The following is a 22,736-nucleotide window of genomic DNA, read 5'->3' on the forward strand; positions in this document are numbered from 1 at the left end:
GAGGGCATGGGTGGATGGGTGGGGGTGTGCCATGGATCTGCACGTGCTGGGCCAGGCAGGCTGCAACCCCCCCCCCCCCCCCCCCCCGATAGCCCTGCTCCCATCACTGCTTCTGCCCACCACCCCATAGTCCCCCTCCCAGCGCCGACACCACCTGCCTTGAGCACAGCACTTTGGACTGCCCTGCCTGCCCAGTGCAGATCTGGGAGTACACTCCCCTTCCCCCCTGTGCCCTCCCAGATAAGCAGCAGGAGCCATGCTCCCTCCCTGCAGTCCCTGGATGAGTTAACCACACCTCAGCTGGGAAGTACCTACCCCAGCCCCAACTCCACTCCCTTTCTCACCACAGGGGGTATTGATCTTCCCCCGACCCTTTTCACCACAACAGACCTACCAGCTGCATGCAGCTGTATCAGGAATCAGATCAGTATTGGCCCATATGGCTCCTTAAAAATTGCCTATTGGTATCGGCCCCCAAAATCTCTATTGGTGCATCCCTACTATTAAGCCCTATATGTGAGGGTCTGAATTGTGGCAAAACAATGTAATGCATTATTATTATCATTAATATGTGTAATGTTAACACTGTGGTACTCTGGGATACACTGTGGGGTATAACAATATAGGGTAGTCTGTTTGTAGCATTATTGAGGCTCCTTCTTACTCTCAATCATTCTTTGCAAGTTCTGCTTGCAAAGTCTTTCTCTACAACTTTATTGAAGTAAGAAATGCTACAGAATTTAATTTTGTGTTGGAGAGGGGTGGTGGGGGTGCGACAGGAGGGAGGGCAGAACTCTCCATAAAGCTGAACTCTCCCAAATAATAATTTAAAAAAACACAGTAATGTCAGTGTTTTCTATGTTAGCAGTAGACATTACAATGAAATATTATTAGTCTGCCTGTTTCACTCTTTTTAATTTGGTTTTTCCCATTCTATGGTAGATTTAAGGATGAAAGAGAGTAGCCTAACTGACAGGGGGCAAGCAGGGCTCTTGAATTTTTACTATATAGGTGCAGCCCTGTGCCACTGAGCTGTAAAAACAGAGTAGCCCTGTGCCCCATCGTTAACAGAGGGAGCAGAATAAATTCTCCCTCCCCCTGGGGAATTTTTGCCACAGGATATGCAGCTCTGCCTCCTACCCTTCCTAGAGGGTAGTAGTTTTACACACAGATATTATCAAGTGGTTCTGTTCTAAGAGTTGTTATGTAACATTCTGTATTACTTACTGCAGAATGTAATAGAAAGCAACAAAAAGAGGTGGATGAACTGTGCTCAAAGACTTAATGAAACTGTGCTAACATTGGTATTTTCAATTACTGGTCTTCAGTTTTCACCACTCTTGTCCTTATATTTAATTAAGTGTTTTGCATAGCTCTATATTTTGGTCTATTCCTACCAGAAAAATATTTGCTTCAATTGTCTAAAAGAAATTATTTGTTTAATAATGTCCAGAGGCCACTTGTGGTACTGGTGAGTGACAGGAACTGTAATCTTACGAATCCAAAATGCATTTTCTGATTGAAATCTTGTGATATTTTTTGTCTGAAGTATTTTTTAAATGGATCTACTCCATTTGCTGTATGCAAAAGGGAAAGAATATTGCCTTTCCCACTTCTTCCTTCCTAGGTCCAAAAGGTTGCAAGTAGACATTCAAATATTCCAGGAGAATTTTCTCAGGTTCATTCTCTTTGTCAAAAAACTTACATATACATATATTTAAATCCTGAGGCCCCAAAGAAGGCAGACCTTGCAGTGCTGGCACTATTTAGCAAGGGTGGGAGGGGTGGATTGTGCACACATCTCAGCATGCTCCACAGACTCACTTACTCTGCCTGCTGACAGATGGCAGCACCACATAAGGCAGTCCTTACTGGCTAAGCCAGGCTGCCCATTGTCATCCTTTGTTTCTCTGCAGCACAGTGTGAGGTTTGTGAAGGTGAAGCAGCAGAGTCCAGTGAGTTATAAACTGTCTCCTGGGTGGGTGCTCAAGGACTATGTTCTTTGTTTCATAGTAGGTAGTGTCAGAAGGGACCTGAACAGATCGTCAAGTCTGAACCCCTGCCATGGGCAGGAAAGGATGATGGTGATTATCTAGCCTTCTTTTGAAGACCTCCAAGGTAGGAGTGAGCACCACTTCCCTTGGAAGTTGGGTCCAACTCCTAGCTGCCCTGACTGTGAAGTAGTGCCTCCTGATATCTAGCCTGAATCTGCTCTCAGTCAACTTATGGCCATTATTCCTTGTTACTCCCAGTAGTGCTCAGGGGAACGGGGATTCTCCCATTGCCTGCTGGTTTCCCTTGGCCAGTTTATAGATGGCCACCAGATCCCCTCTCAGCCTTCTCTTGTGGAAGATGAACAGGTTCAGATCCCATAGCCTCTGCTTGTCGGGCCTATCTTGCTGCCCCCTAATCACATGACTGGCCCTCCTCTGGACCCTCTCAATGCTGTCCACATCCCTCCTGAAGTGCAGTACCCAGAACTGGACACAGTACTCCAACTGCAGCCTGACCAGTGTTGCATAGAGGGGGAGGATCGCCTCCTAGGATCTGCTCGTTATGCATCTGTGGATGCATGACAAAGTGCGGTTAGCTTTCCTGACTGCATCCCCACATTGGCGGCCCATGTTCATCTTGGAATTGATAATGACTCCAAGATCCTTTTTTACCTCTGTGCTGATGAGAAGGGAGTTCCCCAAATTGGCTGGAGGGTTCTCTTCTGAGAGAAGCCACAGCATGTACAGACCTTTGCTCTCTCTTTAACCTTGGTTATTCCCAGGTTATTTTTTTTTCCTGGAGTGACTATTTTTACCCTGGGACAAAAAACCTGAACATTTGGACACTCACGATTTTTCCTAGAAGAGCAGCAACTCTCCCAGAAGAAACAGAATGTCTGTACAGCACCAGCCCACCACACTGTAAACACCAGCCTACAAAAGCATGTTTATGTAACACAAAGCTGTCCAGAAGGGTGGATGCTGAGAATCAGCCACCAGTTACAGTCCCTTACTTCTTTGCTTTAGTGTAGGTTAGGGAACCCTGGAAGGTACTGTAACTGGTGCTTACTAACTTTTGTCCTTGAGGGACCATACCTCATATGGGGACAGGTGTGGGTACTATGTTCTCAGCCACCCTTCTTTGTAGCATATAATGAAGGAGGATGCAATGGAGTTCCTACCCCATTACTGAGAGGGAGAGGACCAGGGAGCAACAGGCTGGCCCCAGGACTTTGTAAGAACTGTTGGGAATTCAGAGGTTTTGAGAATAGGAGCTGCCTACCCCAAATGTGGAAAGCTCACTCATCACCTGAAACGGTGGCTTCAGGACCACACATGACTGATAGGGCTGAGGGGGAAGTGGCCGGTCAGGTGACTGAAGGTGGGTGTGGCTGTAGGCTTTATAGTGCCAAGACCCTTGTGAGGTGGTAGTTCAGCTCTGGGAGGGGACAAAGAATGCTCAGCAGTGTCATGCATTGAGGTTGTCATTTATGTTACATGTTTATCTTATATTGCTGTGTTAGACCAGAACAAGAGCAAGACCAGGAGCAGCTCAAGGTGGTGGGGAGCACCTGGTGAACTGCTGCCACAGTGTGGGAAGTAGAGAGAGGTGCAGGACTGCAAACTGGGGCTCAGGACCTGCAGCTCAAAGGATTTGGAGAAAGGGCCTACATCTCAAAAGGATGGTGTGAGAGGGCCTAAAGCCAAAAAACTGTATAGGCAGGCCGAGAGCTGAGGGTGGCAAGAAGAGAGAAAGAGGGCCTGAAGCCCAAAGAACTGTGTAGGACAGCCCAAAGCCCAGGAGACCAAAGAGTGTGAGAGGGCCTGAAGCCTGAAGGGCTGTGAGAGAGGACCCAGATCCCAAGAGGGCAAAGACTGAGGGCCTGAAACCCCCAGGGTGACTGGGCCTAAGATCTAGGAGGCCCCAAGAAGCATGAAACCCATAGGGCTGAGCTAGAAGGCCTGGACCCCACAGAGGCAAGGACAAAAGACCATGGAAGACTGGCAGCCTGGTGATCATCTGGAAGGAGCAGACACCCAAGGCCTCATTTTGGTTTCTGAAGGCAGCCTTCTAAGATGCAAAGAATTTGGAACAGCAGAGACATGGTGGGGAGGGACTAAGGCCAGTTTTAGGAAAACAAATCAGATGTAGTATAGAGGCTAAGGGGTGCTGGAGGCATCCCTGGCAAGTGCTAGGTAATTAGATGGGAGTGAGATAAGTTTGGCAAGAAGGGTGCAACTGGGCAAAGGGAATTGTGGTGTCTTTATGAAGAGACTAAGACTTATCAGAATTGCAGCAAAAAGTCCAAGAATTACAGATGGCAACTCAATAATTGAAGATGAGCTGAGAAGCTCAGGAGGGGGATGATACAGGACTAAGACTGCCCAAATGGCTTCATATATCCATTTTACTATATTAAACTCCACTCAATCGTAGGTTTAAGCAAATAAGTTAGAAAGAGTCAGCTTTGGGTGAGAATAGGCAGAACTGTTTCCTAATGCAAGTCTGAGCCCAAAAAGCCCAAGTCTGAGTCTTGTCTCTCCATAGTCTTGACATAGTCTGAAATTGAAGATTCCTGAGCCTCACCATGCTCATTGGCTAACTGTCTGATTCCCCTGTTATGCTGGTACAAATAAAGGATACCAACAAGTTTCTACTATCAATTACTTCATTAATTCAAGTTGCAGAGCTGTGTTTGGAGGATCCATTATTCAAATCCTGAAGCAGGCATCAGATGATGGACTTCCTGCTTTTTTACTTTGCTTTTAAAAAATCGTAGGAAACTGTAGGCATGCACACAAAAAGAGACAAAAAGTCTTCTTTAAAAGAAAACTATAAATTAATCACTTCACCATGAGAAAATGCTTCATTTAAGACTGCTTTTGCAATCTTAAATTCTCCCCATGCTTTGTGTATGTGTATTATTAACATCTTGATGTAAATGGTCACAGCCTATTTTTTTTCCAAATAACCCTTGCCTCATTCAGTGAACAGGATGGATAAGCTCTGGGATTGTCTCAAGTTTGTGGAGAGATGGAGGTGTTGTCTGTGGGAACTGTAAATATATGTCATGGCACCACATACTCAACAGTGAGGAAAAAGTAAAATATTGACTTATTTTCTCATTGAGAAAGCAAGAACCGTTCTGTTAAAAGAAGGGGAGAGGATTGCTGTTGAATACTATGTTTAGCATTATTAAGGACATGCATCATGTGCATATGTATGAAATAGAGAAATAAGCTTACACAGGCTTGTAGTGTTTCCTATTTTTTTGTATCCTTAATAATATTCCTTCACCATAATTTTTAATATAATAACATAAAAGATAAATGGTATTAATAGCATGCATAATATACAATAGTGTACATCATACATAATAATGTGTTAATTAATTCATTAATGATAATTTAAAAATGAGCAAGAGATTGTTACCCGTAAAATATCAAGTAAAATATCAGTTTCTCAGTTTAAACTCTCATTCTGAATTTTGGTGTGTAGCTTGAATGTACTTATAAATGAAAGGCAGCTTATAGTAAGTGGAAAGCATGGAGAGGGTCCAGAGGAGGGCCAGTCATATGATCAGGGGACAACAGGGCAGGCCCTATGAGGAGAGGCTACAGGACCTGAACCTGTTCAGCCTCCAAAAGAGAAAGCTGAGCGGGGATCTTGTGGCCTGTTATAAACTAGTCAGGGGGGATCAGCAGGCATTGGGGGAGTCACTGTTCCCCCGAGCACCGCCAGGAGTGACCAGGAATAACGGTCACAAGCTGGCAGAGGGTAGGTTAGATATCAGAAGGTGCTACTTCACGGTCAGGGCGGCTAGGGTCTGGAACCAGCTTCCAGGAGAAGTGGTGCAGGCTCCTACCCTGGGGGTGTTTAAGAGGAGGTTAGATGAACATCTTGCTGGGGTCGTTTGACCCCAGTACTCTTTCCTGCCATGGCAGGGGGTCGGACTAAATGATCTGCTCAGGTCCCTTCTGACCCTAGAAACTATGAAACTATGAAAATAAATGGAACAATGACAACTATAGTCAAGTTTCAGGGTTTCTTAAGTTTTGCATACTACGATTGTTAGTCAACAGTACTCCACAGTGTGGCAGCATTCTGTCTACTCTTTGTTTCACCATTAGCACTGATGGTTTTTTAATTTTCTTTTACCTCTAGGCACTTCAGGAAGACTTGGAACAGGAACAAGTCAAGGTGAATTCTCTTACTCATATGGTAGTTGTGGTGGATGAAAGCAGCGGAGACAAAGCTACTGCTGCACTAGAAGAACAACTTCAGGTAATAGCCAGACTGACATTAGCAGCATAAGAATTTCTGCTGTGTAATTTTTAGTGAATTTAAAGATAAATTGCCTCTTCCTGCACTATTGCAAAATAGAATTGGAGTATTTAAGGCACACTGAACTACCTCTATGTCTGCTTGTTACATGGTTCTGTATGAAGGAAGTATATTTTCATAACAAGCAATTAAACTCTTGATTATGATCGAATTGCAGGATTTTACTGATACTCATATTGCTTTGACATATATAAGAATTCTGATTGTTGCAATGAAATTAGAGTGCCAAGTAGGAAATCTGATATTTTCCCCAATATCATTGACATGCTAGTGAGATGTAGCTATATATCTTACTATCCTGGGTAAGATGCAATCTCCTAACATGAAAATGGTACTGAGTAGATTCCTTTTTCTGTGAATGATCTGGAGATAATTTCGTGTTCTGACTTGTGAGAAAAAAGATGATCAGTGCTGTTCAACCTTTTTCGGACAGTTGGTTAGATGGGTAGCACCCAGTCCCTCCACAGGCCAGATCCACCTGGTAGACTCAATCTGGCATCCAAGGTGCGTATTGCAGGGCAGTATCCAGCTGTGCAGAGTGGGGGTGCCTGGCCCAATCTGGTTACATGGGGGAAGAAGGCCCAACTGTGTAGGAGGAAGAGACCATGGCTTAGATCCAGCCTGGCCAGTTGAGGGGAATGGAACATGGCTCCACAATGGGGGGTCGGGGGAAGGTGGTGTGGTGTGGCCTAGGAGGGAGAGAGGGCACAGTTCAGCCCCCACTTAGCCACATAGAGGGAAGGGGGTGTAGCCCAGCCCCAGACTGGTAATGCAGGAGCAGGGTAATGGCCTGGCTCTGACCAACTGCTCAGAACTTGGGACCTTGGTGGTGGGGAGGTGTGGCAGTATTAACTGCCACTACTCCCCTACTGCCAAATTTCCAGACCAATAGGGAGCCCTGTAGGTTATAATCCAAGGCTCTTCAGGCCAAATTTGGCCCAGATTTGAGCACCCCAGGTTTAGGTTATTATGACAACACTTATCCCTGCAGAAGAAACAGTATTTCAGTTGGTTTACTTAGGGCCTTGTTACATATTGCACTTTGATTGATGTTAGTGTTAGCTCAAGTTTGCAGCAGTTGCAGCTTAAAGCTAAAAACCTTCTCTGATTGTCCCCGTTCTGCAAAACTGTGACTTGCCCACTAGAGGGCTGGTGAGCAGGGGCAGGGTGAGGAGCTGTAACTGTGAGTTGCCATTACAGGGCTGGTGAGTCAGGACAGGCTTCTATCCCTGCTCTAGGTAGGGATGTAGGGAGAATTGAGTTGTGGGACAGGAACATGAAGCTAGGAGCCAGAGAGTTAATGGGATGGGGGTAGAAAAGAAATGGTGGTGGGGGAAGGGTAGTGAAATGAAAGATGTCAGCCAATGAAGGATAGAATAAACAGAAATAAAAAATAATATTTAAAAAGACAGCAGCAGCATATCTACAGGCTGGGGAACCCCCTTCTCGTCAGCACAGAGGCAGAAAAGGATCTTGGTGTCATTACTGACTCCAAGATAAACATGGGCCGCCAATATCTACTTCACTTAACTAGTTGTTTTAAGAGGATTTACATTTATTGATGCTGTCCTGACGGTAAACCACCATATTGCAAAATACCCTTTGAGACCCTGGCCATATAAGATTCTTTGTTCTAATGAGTATAGCAGGGTATATTATGTAACCAATTGACACTATGGATTTGTTACCAGAATGCAAACCTATTTTAGAACTAACTCTTCTGTATCTCATGAAAAAACCCAAAGTGCATTTTTTGCTTTTATGTAGTGTACGTAAAACAAAATCGATGTATCCAAAAGAGTTTCAGACCCTCACTTGGGAAGTATTTCTGCCATGTCTGTGTTAGCTGAAATTGAGCACCAATCACAAGTTGACAAAAAGGTCCAACAATGTCTCCACTTGCAACCAGATATACAGAGGTTACTCTTTTAACTGTAAAGGGATCATTTGTAAATTGAATTTGTAAATTGAATGGAAGACCTTAGCTGGACGCTAATATACTCTGTTGAGCAGTTGGTATAAAAGTCCAGTGGAACAAAGATAGGTTATATTCACATCAACCTGACTAAAAAAACAGAGGAGGAGAAAGAATTATGGTGCAAGTACTTGCAGTTCTTGTTACTGTTTGTTTTTTTGTTTGTTACTTAGACATGTAACTGCTTATCTCCATTATAGCTAGTCTAATGGATGGGTGGAAAACAATGTCAAAAATGATACAATCACTGACAAAAAACTGGAGTCAGGCTGTGTTCTACATTTAAAACTGCTACAGAGCACTGCCACTGGATGGACTGACATATGCTTATATTTTGCACAACAGAGCAAAGGAATTTCCTGGGGAGCACCTTGGACACAAGTCATTGAGCATAATGCATAAGCAATACATTGTTCCATTTATAGTTAGTTGACAATTGATCCCTTAAGGACTGTTGTCAATTTAGAGTAGTAGTAAGGCTTCTCTGTCCTCTGTTGGGACCAGAGCTGCATGAGAGAATCAGGAAGATTCAGTGTTCTCTTTCCTTTGAGCTCAGGGAAGTAAAGAATCTGGGCCTGATATTAAGAGTAACTATTTTTGTGTAGCCTACTATGTATCCATATCATTTTGTATAATGTTATCTTTTGATTTATGATCTATTATTACAGATCTCATAAAATATTTTTACATCAGTCAGAATAAAAGACACGGTTTGTACACATTTTTGGTGTACCAAATTTGTCTTTTGTTTTTGTGATTCATTAACCATGTACACAAACAATATTTCTGCAGACCATTGGTCCATCTGGTATAGCATCTTACCTCCAGCAGTAGTCTTACTTCATTAGAGAAGCATTGGTCAAAAAAAAAATCTTCCATTAGTTGCAAACTTGGCCCTTATTATTGTAACACATTTTATGTTTATTCTTAGTGGTCCTGAGACTTTTCTTGTATTTTATTTGTTTGTTCCATGTCTCACCTGCTTGATTCACCTATTTGTGATCTATGATCCGCTATTTTGTTAACTTTCCACATACAAAAGGAGTCTCATTAAAAAATAAAAAGCTTTTATTTAGGTAAAACTGCCCGTTTTTAGGAACACAGAGGGATGCATTTCATGGAAGGGAGAAGGCATAGCTTTAGGGTGAAACTTCAGCTTTAAGATTTTCCTTACATGCCCTATTTAGTTGCACTGAGTAGACCTTGAATCAGGTGAAGTTTTCAGTCACTGATTTCATAGGATTGCTTGAAAAGCATAGTACTATTTGGCAAGGGTAAAAGTGGCAGGATTGAGCACACTGTGATTAAATAGTTTATACTGTCTGTGTAAGTAAAGAGTTCTTGCATGATTACTGTGTCCTGTGACTTTATATTACAAGTTCATGTTCTAAACAGACCTACTCCAAAAAGCTTAGTGTCATGTTTGCTACCATGTGTCACTAGAAATGACAGGTTTAGTACTGGTCACAGTTTCAACCATTTATCAATACCGTTATTTAATCATTGGAGGAGGGGGTTAACTACTGGCTTGTCAAATTGTGGAGACAAGAAAAGCTAGGATAATTTTTCTACTTCTTTGGGGGTAATTTTTCTACAGCTTTTTCTGATATATATTTTTGTCTTGATAGGACTTCTTGATAGCATAAAGTTTTCTCTGACATGAAAATCAAGGGGCATTTTTAAATAAGTAGTAGAAGGAGTTGGAGTAACCTTTTATCATTTAGATTGTGCTTGCTGGTAGAACAGGAGAGAATATTTCTATAGATAGATCAGAGGGATGCAAGCAGGTGTGCTACTGGAGATGCTGAGAGGAAAGTATCTTATTTTTTTTCCTTTTCAAAAGTGAGGAGACGTTAAATCTAGCTGTTCAAGCATGATATAATCTGCTTTATAAAACATCAGAAGAACAGTACATAATGCAAATTTGTAAAAGAACTCTATTTGGAAACTATGTTATGAAGAGATCTCTCTCATAACTACATAGCTGAAATGTAAGTAGGCAAAATAAATATCAGCTGTTTGGGCTCAAGGAATTGGAAATGTACTTGACATGATACCTACTGAGGGCCTATTAGTATTCCCAGTATATCATTCAGTAATCTGGTAATTGCAAAGAGTGGTAGATTGGTGACCAAAACACTATCTGCATTCATTGTATGTTACCGTAGGCATTCATAAAAAGTTAGCTGTGATATTTTGTTCGTGCATATATTGCAAGTTCCACTCCTTTCCCTCCGCATTGGAAACTTCCCACTGGAAGCTGCAGCACAGTACAATACAAAATGGTGTCTCGATGCTTCTAGGCATAACACTGTTTTAAGTACACAGCATAACACTATTGGCCCATGAGGAAACAGATAACGTAGGCAAACAAGGAAATATGTAGCCCACATAGTTCGGCCTCAACATTGCTTGTCTGCCTTCTGGTGAATAACGCCAAACAAAAAATACTATCTGGTTGAAACAGAAAATATTCTGGAACAGGTCTGTTCAAAGTCTTGAGTAGCACCAGACATTTTTTTACACTGAGAAAAAAAAGCAGACGTTTTGACTGCTTTCCATGCAAACATGCTTACATGTTTCTAAACACAGTGTTTGCTGAACATGTTTGTTGAAGGTCTTGGTACAGACTCTGTCCTGGGGATGAAACAAAGGATTTTCTAAACTGCACAGTTTCGTTCCCAGTAGAGATATCTGAGCGAGGAATAAAAGTCACTTTCAACAAAATTATAGTTCTTCCAATACCCTAGCTAGATTATTCAAAATTATATGGTATGTATTGTGTTGCATAGACATAACCTGATGCTGCTTGTGAACACAGGTACTATCACCAGTGCTTTCTCTCTCTCTCTTTTTGCTTAAGATAGTGCATGTTAATATGAGGGTATTGTCAATCCGTTACTCATATGATCATGAGATCTGCAAACCCTTCATTGACTTCATAAGCAGGTTAGAGCAAAAAACAAGTGCTTCATGTGAAGCTGTCTTTTGACCCCTTTCTGGTACTTTGACTGTACCTCTCGTGTGTTTGGGGCTTGTGTTTCACCTTCTTTAGGTGAAATGGTGCCATTTGAATATCCAGCCCCTTGGTATTGACATGGCAGAAATCAGAAATCTCCAGTACCCAAGCCCCTGCTGGAAAATCTGTCTCTGTTTCAGGCTGTTCCTTACAAACAGCTTTCTGGCAACTACCTCCCACATGTACTGAGGGGATAACTTCCTAACAATGTAGTGTCCTTCTGATCTTTTGATTCATAGCCTGCACAAAATGAGTTTTGTAATGTTCCCTTGTCTTGGTAGTCTCTCTTAAGAGGCAATCTGGGTTTGTTATGGTTTTAAGTGAGAACCAAAATTTGGAAATTCTCTATGAAAGGGAACTGAATTCTGGCCGTGTAGCATTCTGCCTCAGATCTTTTGGGAGCCATGTGCACTGTAAGTCTTGGTATTGTCTCCTAAAATCCCAAATGTACTTACCAGAAAGTTAATACCAGTCTTGCTAGCTTCTTAACATAGCCTTGATGCTAAACTAATCCAAAGTGAGTTTAATGAACCATTCTGCTAATGAAATATAGTTGTACAGCAGTTAGGCCAATACGCAAGCCATATGCAATATTAATTACCATATTTACCTGCATCTAAGACAACCCTGAATTTAAGATGATCCCACCCCCCAGTAATTATTTTTTATATACCCTGGAAATCTATAAATTTGTTATTATTTTTCATGCATGGAATCTAATTATTGGAGAATCATCTTAAGTTCTAACGTTCCGTCCTATCCTCCCTTCCCTGATCATCACTAAAATAGGGAGATAGGGGGACAGGTGATGAGGGGGCAGTAAGGGGCAGGTGATTGGGGGACAGGGAGGAGGTGGGAGCAGGCAGTTTGCCCTCTGTTGCTTGCTTCTCCCACTTAGCCCCCTTCTGTCTTCTCGCCACCCCCCAGCTTCAGACTCCTGCACCATCCTTCTTCCTGTCTGCCCCTGTGCCATTTCTGCCTTGCAACCTTGGGCCTCTCCCCCCTGCCTGTCCTTCCCTATTGCTTATCTGTCCTTCCCTATTGCTTATCTTTGGTCTATGCCAACAGGCTTCATTCATATTGAAGCCTGGTACCACTGCTATGGGACTAGGCTGGGCAGGGGTTGGAGCTGTGCCCTGTGCTCCAAGCTGAAGCAGGGTTAGAGCTGGCAGAAGAGCAAGGATGAGCAGGGGCAGAAGCAGCATAGAGGAGAGAAGGAGAAAGGGGTGGGGGACCAAGGGTTGAAGAGTGGAGAGAGAAAAGGCAGGGGTGGAGCGGCAGCAAGCAGGAGCTGTGGCTCCAGCCCCGACCCAGGGTGGAGGCTGGAGCTAAATCTGCAGCTGCTTAACTCCTACTGCTTTGTATTTGATTTCAAGACAGGGGGAAAAAATACAACAATAATTGCAAATCAGCTCCTAGTCCTTTACACTTTGTATGTATTAATATTGCATTATAGATTGAGTTACAATTATCTTGCGTTATACTCCAAATTCTCCTGCATTTGATCTAAAAAAGCAGATGAAAAAATGTAAATGGTTGAAAGGAGCTGTCAGCTGAGTGCATGCTAATATGTACATCTCCATGTCTGTACTTCATTTTGTGGATGCAAACACCTACTAATCATTCTAGTATTTGTGCATATTTTCTGACTAAGCTAACACCTGCACACATACAAGAATTAGCAGCTTCAACTATTGGGTTCTGCTAGTTCAAATAATAACCTTTGCACATTAGGCAGTTACAAGTACGTGCTTGCAGGTACAAAATTAACGTCTCCACACAAGTGAAGGTCAAAGGTTGGAAAAGTAAAGAATATTTTGGTAGTGCTGTGACGCGTTCATTACACTATTTTAATATCTTAAAATCTTGATTTATTATGAAATGGAGTAAAAACCAAAATTTCTAAATTCTCTATGGAAAGTGACCCTAGGGAATTCTACCTCAAATTTTCTGGGAGCCGTGGAATCTGAAAACCCCTGCTCTGCCAGCCTGAGTTATTGAAGAGTTGCAATGTTGGGAGTTGAAGCTTCCAGAACTGCTTAGATCCTGGCTTCTTAAGAGTTCTTCTGATGATCTGTGAAGAATCTGCGAGCTTTCAGTCTCTAGACCAGTGATTTTTGACCAGGGTACAGTGGCATTCAGGGATATCTTAAAATCCTTTTGTGGGTGCTACACCATTAGATGTGCAAACATGGTTCACACGCTAAAACCAGCATTTTCACATAGGAATCTATAGGGATAAAAACCTTCTGGCATGTTGTGATCTTTCAGAGTTCTTTGCAATGCAAGAATTGCACTATTGTTTTTTCTGTAATCCCCCCAAAGTGTGAAAATTAAGAGCTGGCATTTTCTGAAGGATGCCTCAAATATTTAAAAAGTTGAGAACCACTGCCCAAGAATCTCTGGCTGAACTTGCAATTTGGGTTGTTGGGAGCAGTGGCTGGCTTCCAGATTTTCAGTGTTCCCAGTTCGGTATTAGGTTGCTTTGTGGGCTGAAACTGAGCCAGGGGCTTTGGATCTTGGGAGTGGTGCTCAAAGCCTGGAAACAAAGAAAGTAGGCATACTTTGAAACCTGACTTTCAAATATAGCTTAATCATTAGGTTAATGGTTAGCACAGTTTAGAAGACATTAATATTATTCAGTTACAAAGTCAGTTTTCCAGAAGAGCCTGATTTGACCAAAAGTGGATGTTTTTCATAGCAAAGGGTTTGTTACTCTTCTATTGCACTACAAGTGTAAACGGAGGAAGAACAAGTTTCGTCAGCATAAATTATTTGCAGACCGTGCATGGGTTTATGTATCATACTAATCTACATATGTGTTGTCAGCAGGGAGCAATTTGTCCATTGAAGGCTTTTTAAATCAAAGATACAAATCTGGCATTGGTTAACACCACTTTGATTTGTGAACCCTTCTATTAGACTTTGTTTGTTGGCTGATTTTCAAAAGTGCTGAACATACTCCAGTCCTATAAAGTTCACTAAATATAGGACCACTGAGATAAAAAGGAGGCAAGGAAATGTATCTGTAAACACAGGAGTTTAGAAACAAAGTTAATAATTTTTCCATAAATAACAATTTATAAGACAGTGCTGCTGCAGAGTCAGTACTAAACAATACTTATTGAAGGAAGGTCTAAATTCCCTTTCTTTTGCCATTTTAAATGCTGTAAATGTATACTGTATCTGAGCATTCAGTGGATGATGATGATCCTGAGTTGTGAAAATGGTTTGTAAAACAGACTTAAGTGAGATACTAGATTATAGGAGTGGTCCAGCAATGTGAATAAATAGATCAGTGGACTCTGGGCTAGCCTGCATTTAAGCAAATAAAGCAACCAGTGGAAATTATGGAAGCAGGTAGGGGCAGGGTACATGAAAAGCTAGACTACTAAATTTGTTGTAGATTTATATGGCTGTGGGAAGTGAAGGCTGGGTTAATAGTTAGTCATGGGTTTGGGGAATTTAAACAGAAGCTTGGTTGACCCCTGGAAAGAAGCTAGGAAAAAAGTCACCTTCTCTGTAGGATTACACTTTTTTATGTAAATCTGATTAATTTGGCCCTCCCATAACCATTTAGGAATTGTAGGTGTAAAAAAAAAGTTGAGTGACTAATGAAGAGTAAATAATTTACTAATTGAATTTAGTCTGTCTTTCCTGCATACAAGCGATGAGAAATTTTTGATTTTCTTAAATACATCCTTACAGTGTATTTGAATATTTTTTGTAATTTCTTTTTATTAAGTGAAATACTGTGTGTAAGTCTCTGTGAATATTTAGTAATGTATATTTAAGCTACATTGCTTAGTTGTGAATTGGGTTACTTACATCATACAGTATGGCTTCTGTTCCTTTATTGGATAAATGCAAAAAACTTTTTACCAGTAAGTACACTTGTGTGAGAGTTTAAAGTCAATTTTATATCAATACCGTCTTGCATAACTTGGAAAAATCTTATTCAGTGTACTTTCAGGTTAGTAATCCTTGATCACTTAATTTTTTTATGGAAAGTAAACCATAGAAGACACATGGACACACAATTTAATTAAAAAAAAATCAAATTGATATCAATTCATTTTTTATTCAGGGAAATTTCAAGTTAGTAATCCCTGATCACTTCAATTTTTGTGGAAAGTAAAGCATAAAAGACACATGGATACATAATTGAATTTAAAAAAATCAAATTGGTATGAATGGATTTTTTTATCTAATATTTTTCCTGCTCTAATAAGGAAAGAAGACAATTATCCACTAAGAATGATTTTAATAAATATCAGGGATATGAAATGTAACATTTATTCTAAATTTAAAAGAATAATAGGAACTGATTTAGTCTTGATGCAATTAGATGTTAAGAAAGGAACATTCCTTAAACTGATTTTATTGTTTACTTAAAGTATTTGAGAAGCGGTGATATTTGAAATCTAGCCACCTCACTGTGAATCAGTAATAGTTTTTTAATTTTGTTCACTTTGTGAACAAAATTATAAAAGATAAGATAATTATAAGATATGAGAATATCAAAATGTCCAATAACTGTTTCAGAATAGTTGTGGTTTTTTTTCTTGAGGAAGTGAAAATCATGTCAGGCACATTGTTATTACTAGTGGTACATGATAAATAGTGTACCTGGCTAAAACCTAGTGGTGTGCTACACAGATCAGACTAGAATTTGCCTCTCACTTTCATTGAAAGCACAAAATAAATTTATTATGACTCCTACTACAGAATCTTGTTTGGTACTGTTCTTGTATTTGTCTGTATTACTCATTTTCCTGTTTTAGGCATTCGTCTCCAAAGTCTGAGAGAGAGCATAAAATAAAAAATGTGAAAAGGAGCATTGTCACTTTCTATGCCTTTTCAGATATGAATTATACAAGAATCTCTAGTGATTGTGTACAAGTATGCAGATATTTAGTAGGGAATGGAAAAAAAAGTTTAATTAGTGCTTTGGGGAATTTTCTTCAATATTTGTCACTGGAACGCTGTTGAAAACCAATCCTCTGCTCTGCTGACAATCCTCCAGCATAGGAACAAACTAGTGCATGTGAAACTTTAGCACCATAATCAAGACTTTGGACAAACCTAATTACATCTCAAATTGTTATGTTTTTTGGCACCATAAAGTTTAGGAACCATATTAGCTTTTGTGTTTTTTTTTTCTTTTCGGTGCATAGTACCTAAGCCTTAATGGAGAGAAATATCCATGCATTACTGTTAAAATTGCTTCCCTTTTCTTGATTTTGTTGCTTCACAGATCCTTTCCACTGCAGTCCTATTTCACACAATAATGACATCCACTTCAGGATTTAATGGCCTTGAATGTGATGTAAAAGATGAGTAGGAGGGCTATCAATGTGTTTTCATCAAAATTTTCACTGTCATGTGAAATATTATGAGCCTCATTCAAAAATATCAGACATTCACTATGTGCTTTGTGGATTATTTTCTCTCTAGCATTTGGGAGACCGGTGGGCAGCCATTTGTAAATGGACAGAGGATCGCTGGGTTCTTTTGCAAGATATTCTTCGGAAATGGCAACTCTTTGCTGAAGAGCAGGTGAATAGTCTTAGCAGTTAGAAATCTTCAAATCATTAAAATATACTATTGTACGAATGACCTTACAAAAATTGGTTTCTTACTTCTCCATTTTTTTCAGTGCCTTTTTGATGCATGGCTTACTGAGAAAGAGGATGCCGTGAACAATGTTCATACTATTGGCTTCAAAGATCAGAATGAAATGCTGACCAATCTGCGCAAGCTGGCTGTAAGCATTTTTCATTTATGTTGTTTCATGTTTTATGTTCTGTTTTTCTGTTCATAAATCTGATCGCATACCTGGTTTTATCTGACCCTCAAACAGTAAAAACATTTTGTGGGATGAATGGTACCTTGGGAACGTGGAATCATTTGGAACCTGGAGTTGTTATTGTGCTCATTTCTTTACTGCATTGAAGCATGCCTGTGCTTTATTTTGTATTTTAGATACATTTAGTTATAAACTGTTGTATATTAGATACAAAAATCTATATGGAAAGTATTATAAGAGTGAAAATATTATAAGAGAAAAAATATTATATTCATATTTTTGGCACACCATTATAACCCCAAATTTAATACAAAATAATGAATTCTTTCTGCTTCTGTTTGTGGTGCTCAACACCTGAATACATTTGTCTTAACAGTATCCATATTTTTTCAGCCATCTATTGCTCTTATCAGAAAATCAAGAGCATACAGTCCACCATCTTTATTATGGGCTTACACTGCTTAGTGTTATAAATCTTTGTAGGTATCAGTCCATTAAACATGATCTGGCCATAGCATGCGATTTTTATCTGTTTTTTATTATTATGGTATTACAGATTTTTCAGGGTAGTTGTGCCTCAGGACTCTCTCCCTGTCTGATCTCCCTTCTCTAGGACTTGCTTCAGCCAGCTCTGGCATGGCTTCTAAGTGAGAAGCCTCTTGCTTCATGACCCTGGCTCATCTTTGTCCCTGGCTTCTGGATATTCATAACACCCCTACTTTAAAAAGCAATTTCCTTGCTCAGCACCTGAGAAGGGAGTTGAGGTATGTGGGTCCAAGTGCTGATGTCCCAACAGCCTAGCAGATAGCTCCATCTCAAATGAAAGAGTCTTTATTGCATCAACATAGTTCCCAACAATAAATTGGTAAACAGCCAGCATCCAAGCACCTTAAAATAAGCTTGGCTGGTCCTATGTCCTCCCTAGGACTCCTGCTTTTTCCCCTCTCCTCACTTCCTTTTCTTCTCAGGCACAGTGTGCTATGTTAGCAACAAAGTGTAACAAAACCATAGTAGTTAACCTGGGGACTACCACTTACCCAATAAAATGAAACAATGCTATTTGGAACCAAGCAGAGAGCAGTCTCCAGGACCCACTGCTAGCTCCAGACTGTTATCTTCCCCTGGATGAAAAGGGCATTTAGATGTTATAGGAATAGAAGATCATAGAAAAGGTGGGCTGGAAGGCACCTCATAAGGGCATCTAGTCCAGCCCCCTAGACCATCCCTAATTAAGGCAGGATCTTCCTTGATTAAACCATCTCAGCCAAGTGTCTGTCTCTTGAAAACTTCCAAAGATGGAAATTCCACAATTTCTCTTGGTAGCCTATTCCAGTGCTTAGCCACCCTCAGCATCAGAGAGTTCCTCATAATTCCAGCCTAAATTTCCCCTGCTGCAGCTCAAGCCCATCGCTTCTAGTCCTATTCCCAACATACACAGAAAAAAGCCCATTTTTATTCTTTCTGTAATCACCCTTTGGGTATTTGAAGATTATCAACTTTCCCCTCAGTCTTCTCTTCCCTAGGCTAGATGACCCCTAGTTCTTTCAGTCTTTCCCCATAAGTTCTGCTCCCAAGTCCCTTGATCATTTTTATTTGCTCTGTGCTGGACTCATTCCAAACTGTCCAAGTCTACCTTGAAGTGTAGGGGCCCAATTCTGGACATAATATCCCAGGTGAGCCCTCACCAGTGCTGTCTCATGTTCTTCTTTGTCCTACTGTGTCCTACTGTAAAACGCTCTGCAGCAAAAGATGTTCATGCTGAGCCCACCAAAACATTTTCCACAAGAACTCTGGGAGGAGAATCGCTTCATTTTGCCTGTTCAGTGACTTCTGGTGCTTTATGAAAAGAACATGGAAAACAGTGATCAATTTTAATTTAAAATAGTTCAAAATAAGACAGGAGTTTAGAGTGAGGTACATGCAATAATTTTTCAAATCAAAATTCCTTCCTATAGTAAGATGAAGGAATAAATTGTCACCTCCGTATTTCTGATGAGTAAGTGAACAATTTCCATTGCTTTAAATAATCGTGCATACAATCTGCTGTTAAAAAGCATCTGCTATTATTTATTTTGACAGAAAGAAAAAGCTGTTAATTGACAATGTGTGTCTATTAGACCTTACATACTAAAGAATTTTTCAAGCCCAGGTTACTGCTGAGTTTTAACTCTCTACATCGATAATATGATGAGGTCACTTAGTTGTATGAAATCATACGAATGACAGTTTTTGATGTCTCTCTGTCCTGTAACATGTGTAAAGAAAACTGGATAGTCTTAGTTCAATGAATATCTTCTGTTATTATTACAGTAAGTTATTTTCATAATTTTCTCATGCACTTAAAATTCAGTATATGTCAACCTCACTGTAAACAAAATGAACAGATATTAAATTAAAAAAAAAACTTGCCATTTGATTGTGTAAACTAATTAACAGATATCTGGCAGCTGGTCTAGAATTGATGGCTAATGTCCCTGCTGATTCAGGCAGTGACTAGGAATTTAATGCTCTTTAAAATGTGTCACAATATGAGACCCAAAACTGTGACCATCTGTCAGTGTAACCTTAAGTGGCTGGGGTTGCACTGTGCTAATCCTTGCTTTTCCTTCTGACCACAGTAATTTCCCATGGCTTGATATATACTTGTAGTCTGTAATGCTAAAGTGAAAGACAATAAAGACTCCAGAAGGCATTGTTTCTAGTAAGAAAATTATCACTGTGACTAAAGCTGATCTTAGGAACATGTCCAAGCTTTTCCTGTGAAGCAAAATAGTTCTATTTAAATTATTTTTCCAACAGCCCATGTGTTTCATGTGAATTCCAGTTCTGCTAACAGAGCAAGCTGGACTTGGCTCAGTAGGTTTAGTAAGTAAAGGCTTTTCCTTTCATTGGAACCCTCGTATGGATTCTGTGGTATAATAAAGCCCCTGCTCTGTTACTAGCAGGAGGAAGCCCAGAGAGGAACATGATGCCTTCAAGAGGGCCGCACAGGGGACATAAGCCAGACTTCAGACTGTGGGGGGGCCACTGCCAGGGCCAGAGCTCTAAGAAAAGTGGGGTCAGCCTCCAGATCGCTGAGAGGCGCTACCCAAGTCCTGCAGGAGAGTGCCATCAGGCAGTAGGACAGAGGGAGTTGTAGTCACCAAAGGCAGGCCAGGCCCTGGGGGCTGGAGCTTCAGTTTTGGTTTGGCTTTGACTTGGTGTGCCCTGGGGAGCTGGAGCTTCACAGGAAATGGTGAATGCGGGTTCATGGACTTCAGAGGTGAGAGAGTCTATAGGCCCTGAGAGGAAGGATGCTAGGAGTGACTGTCTAAAGATAAGTAGAGAGAGATTCACACTTTGATTATGTTGCAGATTGGTTTAAAAGCTGTGAGGCATGGCAGTGCCTGAACTGCAGGCCACTGAAGATTTATCAGATTTATACTACAGTCCTTCAACTTATAAAAAATACCTACTGACAGCAGGCAAAACACACTAAAAAGCATAGCTAAAACGTATCTAAAAAAATCACCATTACTGACAAAGCAAATATTCATTGTGCCCTCAGATGGGATCATATAAGAGGGTAGAATCATCTGTCTGCAACAGACAGGCAAACAAAACAATGGATTATATAGGTATGTATGAAAAGTTGATTTTTCAATTGGGTTACATACCTTAAAAGAGTGCCTGAAAGAGTGGGCTTTGGGGTAAAAGAGGATGGCAGAACCTGTTCTTCCTTTTTTTCTACATTTGTGAATCTAGTCCAAAGTTTTGCCAACCAAAACTATGCAGTGAATTCATATTAACTTCACAAATAATTTGGGGATGACTGAAACCATGCAAGAGATCATGGTTCATACAAGACATCATTTTGAAAGCAGAAGCATCAACTGTGTGGGGGCCCTCCCATTTTTGTGGTTAAAACTAGATGTTAGCAATTTTGCTATATGCTATTTATTTTAGAATCCCTGCTCAGTTATAATCCCACGTAGCAAGTAGCAGCTGGGGACCAGGCTTTAAAGACCTTCCTGATTCTGATTCCTGATCCCTTGGGGTCTCGTGCAGCTGCTTCCCATCCCCCCCCCCCAATATTTCCCAGTGGAACCAGAGCCATGAACTGGATAGAGACTCTTTTCTTCAGGCAGGAACCTAGTTCTCTTTTACAAGGAATCTCTTGAATATCTGCACAATTCTCTTTTTGTGCCAGGAGAAAGGCCCACACAAATTGTGTTTCACGGGATTCATTATGTATTAACATATAAAAGTTTTTCATTTTTCATTAAATCTCTTTTGGGACCTAATTAGGCTATGTAAGAAAAGCTGCTTAGATATTTGCTACTTTGCACTCTGATTACTGGCGGATTTGTGTTAGATTATTTCTAATATTACTCAATGCTTGTCACATCTCTAGAAGTATTTTTTGACACAAAAATCATAATTAAAGTAATTGTCTTGTTGTCTATGCTCAACATTGTGGCTATTCTTTTCTTAACAATTGTTGACTGTCACTGCCACACTAGCTCAGTGGCATAATGGCTTTTTATTTGTAGCTTGGGTAAAGAAAAGTATAGTACAGATGGTATAATGATCAAGTGGATAGAGCATTAAACTCGCACCCAGAAGACCTTGGTTCTGTTTCTAGCACTCAGAAGACCTTCGTCACCGGATCATTTATTCTTTTATGCATCAGTTTTCTCATCTATAATTTGTGGTTTAAAATGGTGGCTAAAATGCATCTGAAGTGGCTAAAAAGAGGGTTCAGCCTAACTGGTATATCAGTTAGCAGTGAAACTGATATAATCACACTGTATGAACACTCAGTGAATCAAAAGTAATGGTTTCCTTGCCTGATTCATTCTGTTAATACCAAAACAATTAAAAGTATGTTTTACAGCAGCCATCCCTTATGATACGATTAGGATGAGCAAAGGTTAATTGCAATTGGATCTGAGAAAGAAAAATACTTAAAAGAAATAACTAGGGAGGAGATGTGCATTACTGATGGAAGGGAAGACACCATTTTACAAAGGTTAGATAGAAATGAAGGAGCTTTCTATTCTAATCTACTGTCATCAAACTACAGCCATATTCTAAATAAACTCCTGAAAATGATTTGTATATTGGTAATGACTCATCTGTATCCAGTATGTGTGTATATGTGTGTGTGTGTGTATGCATGTAAATTGTGCAATATTATATATCTCATGCTTTTTAATCTTTTTTTTTGTATGTGTAAGTACTTTATGGAGTTTTTGTTGATAAAGATATTTTCTTCTGTCCAATATAGTTAAAATTTTGCAGTTAGGAGAACTAGGGATGAATCAAATGAATGCACATTGGAATGAAAAAAAAAATTGAATCTGTGCAAAAAAAAAAAAATTCACATTGTCTTGCAAAGTGGTCAGTTGTGCTTCCTATCAGTTGTTACTGTTTAGGTCAGTTCTTGATAAATTAAAAACAGCATAAGCATATTTAAGTTGTCAATTGGTACTTTAGCTCACTGTCAGTTTTTAAATTAAACAAGGCTGAAAACAGAAAATTCCCTAATAGATTTAGTCACAGACTGAGAAACAAATAATAATTTGAACTATGTAGATATCATAATATCTAGA

The 22,736-nt window shown here is 40.3% G+C and overlaps 1 protein-coding gene across 7 annotated transcripts in view; it reads left to right on the forward strand.

Moving 5' to 3' along the window:
* The window catches only part of DMD (dystrophin), a 2,140,576-nt gene that overhangs the window by 846,768 nt on the left and 1,271,072 nt on the right, over window positions 1–22,736 (forward strand). For all 7 annotated transcript variants that reach the window (XM_090061814.1, XM_090061802.1, XM_090061811.1 and 4 more), the window contains exons 12-14: window positions 6,160–6,279; window positions 16,791–16,892; window positions 16,993–17,100. In XM_090061814.1, the coding sequence (XP_089917940.1) occupies window positions 6,160–6,279; window positions 16,791–16,892; window positions 16,993–17,100 (330 nt within the window). The remainder of the gene's footprint in view (window positions 1–6,159; window positions 6,280–16,790; window positions 16,893–16,992; window positions 17,101–22,736) is intronic.

The sequence above is a fragment of the Crocodylus siamensis genome, chromosome 1, assembly GCF_052110815.1.
Source record: "Crocodylus siamensis isolate JL-2025a chromosome 1, ASM5211081v1, whole genome shotgun sequence".
NCBI classification, from domain to species: domain Eukaryota; kingdom Metazoa; phylum Chordata; order Crocodylia; family Crocodylidae; genus Crocodylus; species Crocodylus siamensis.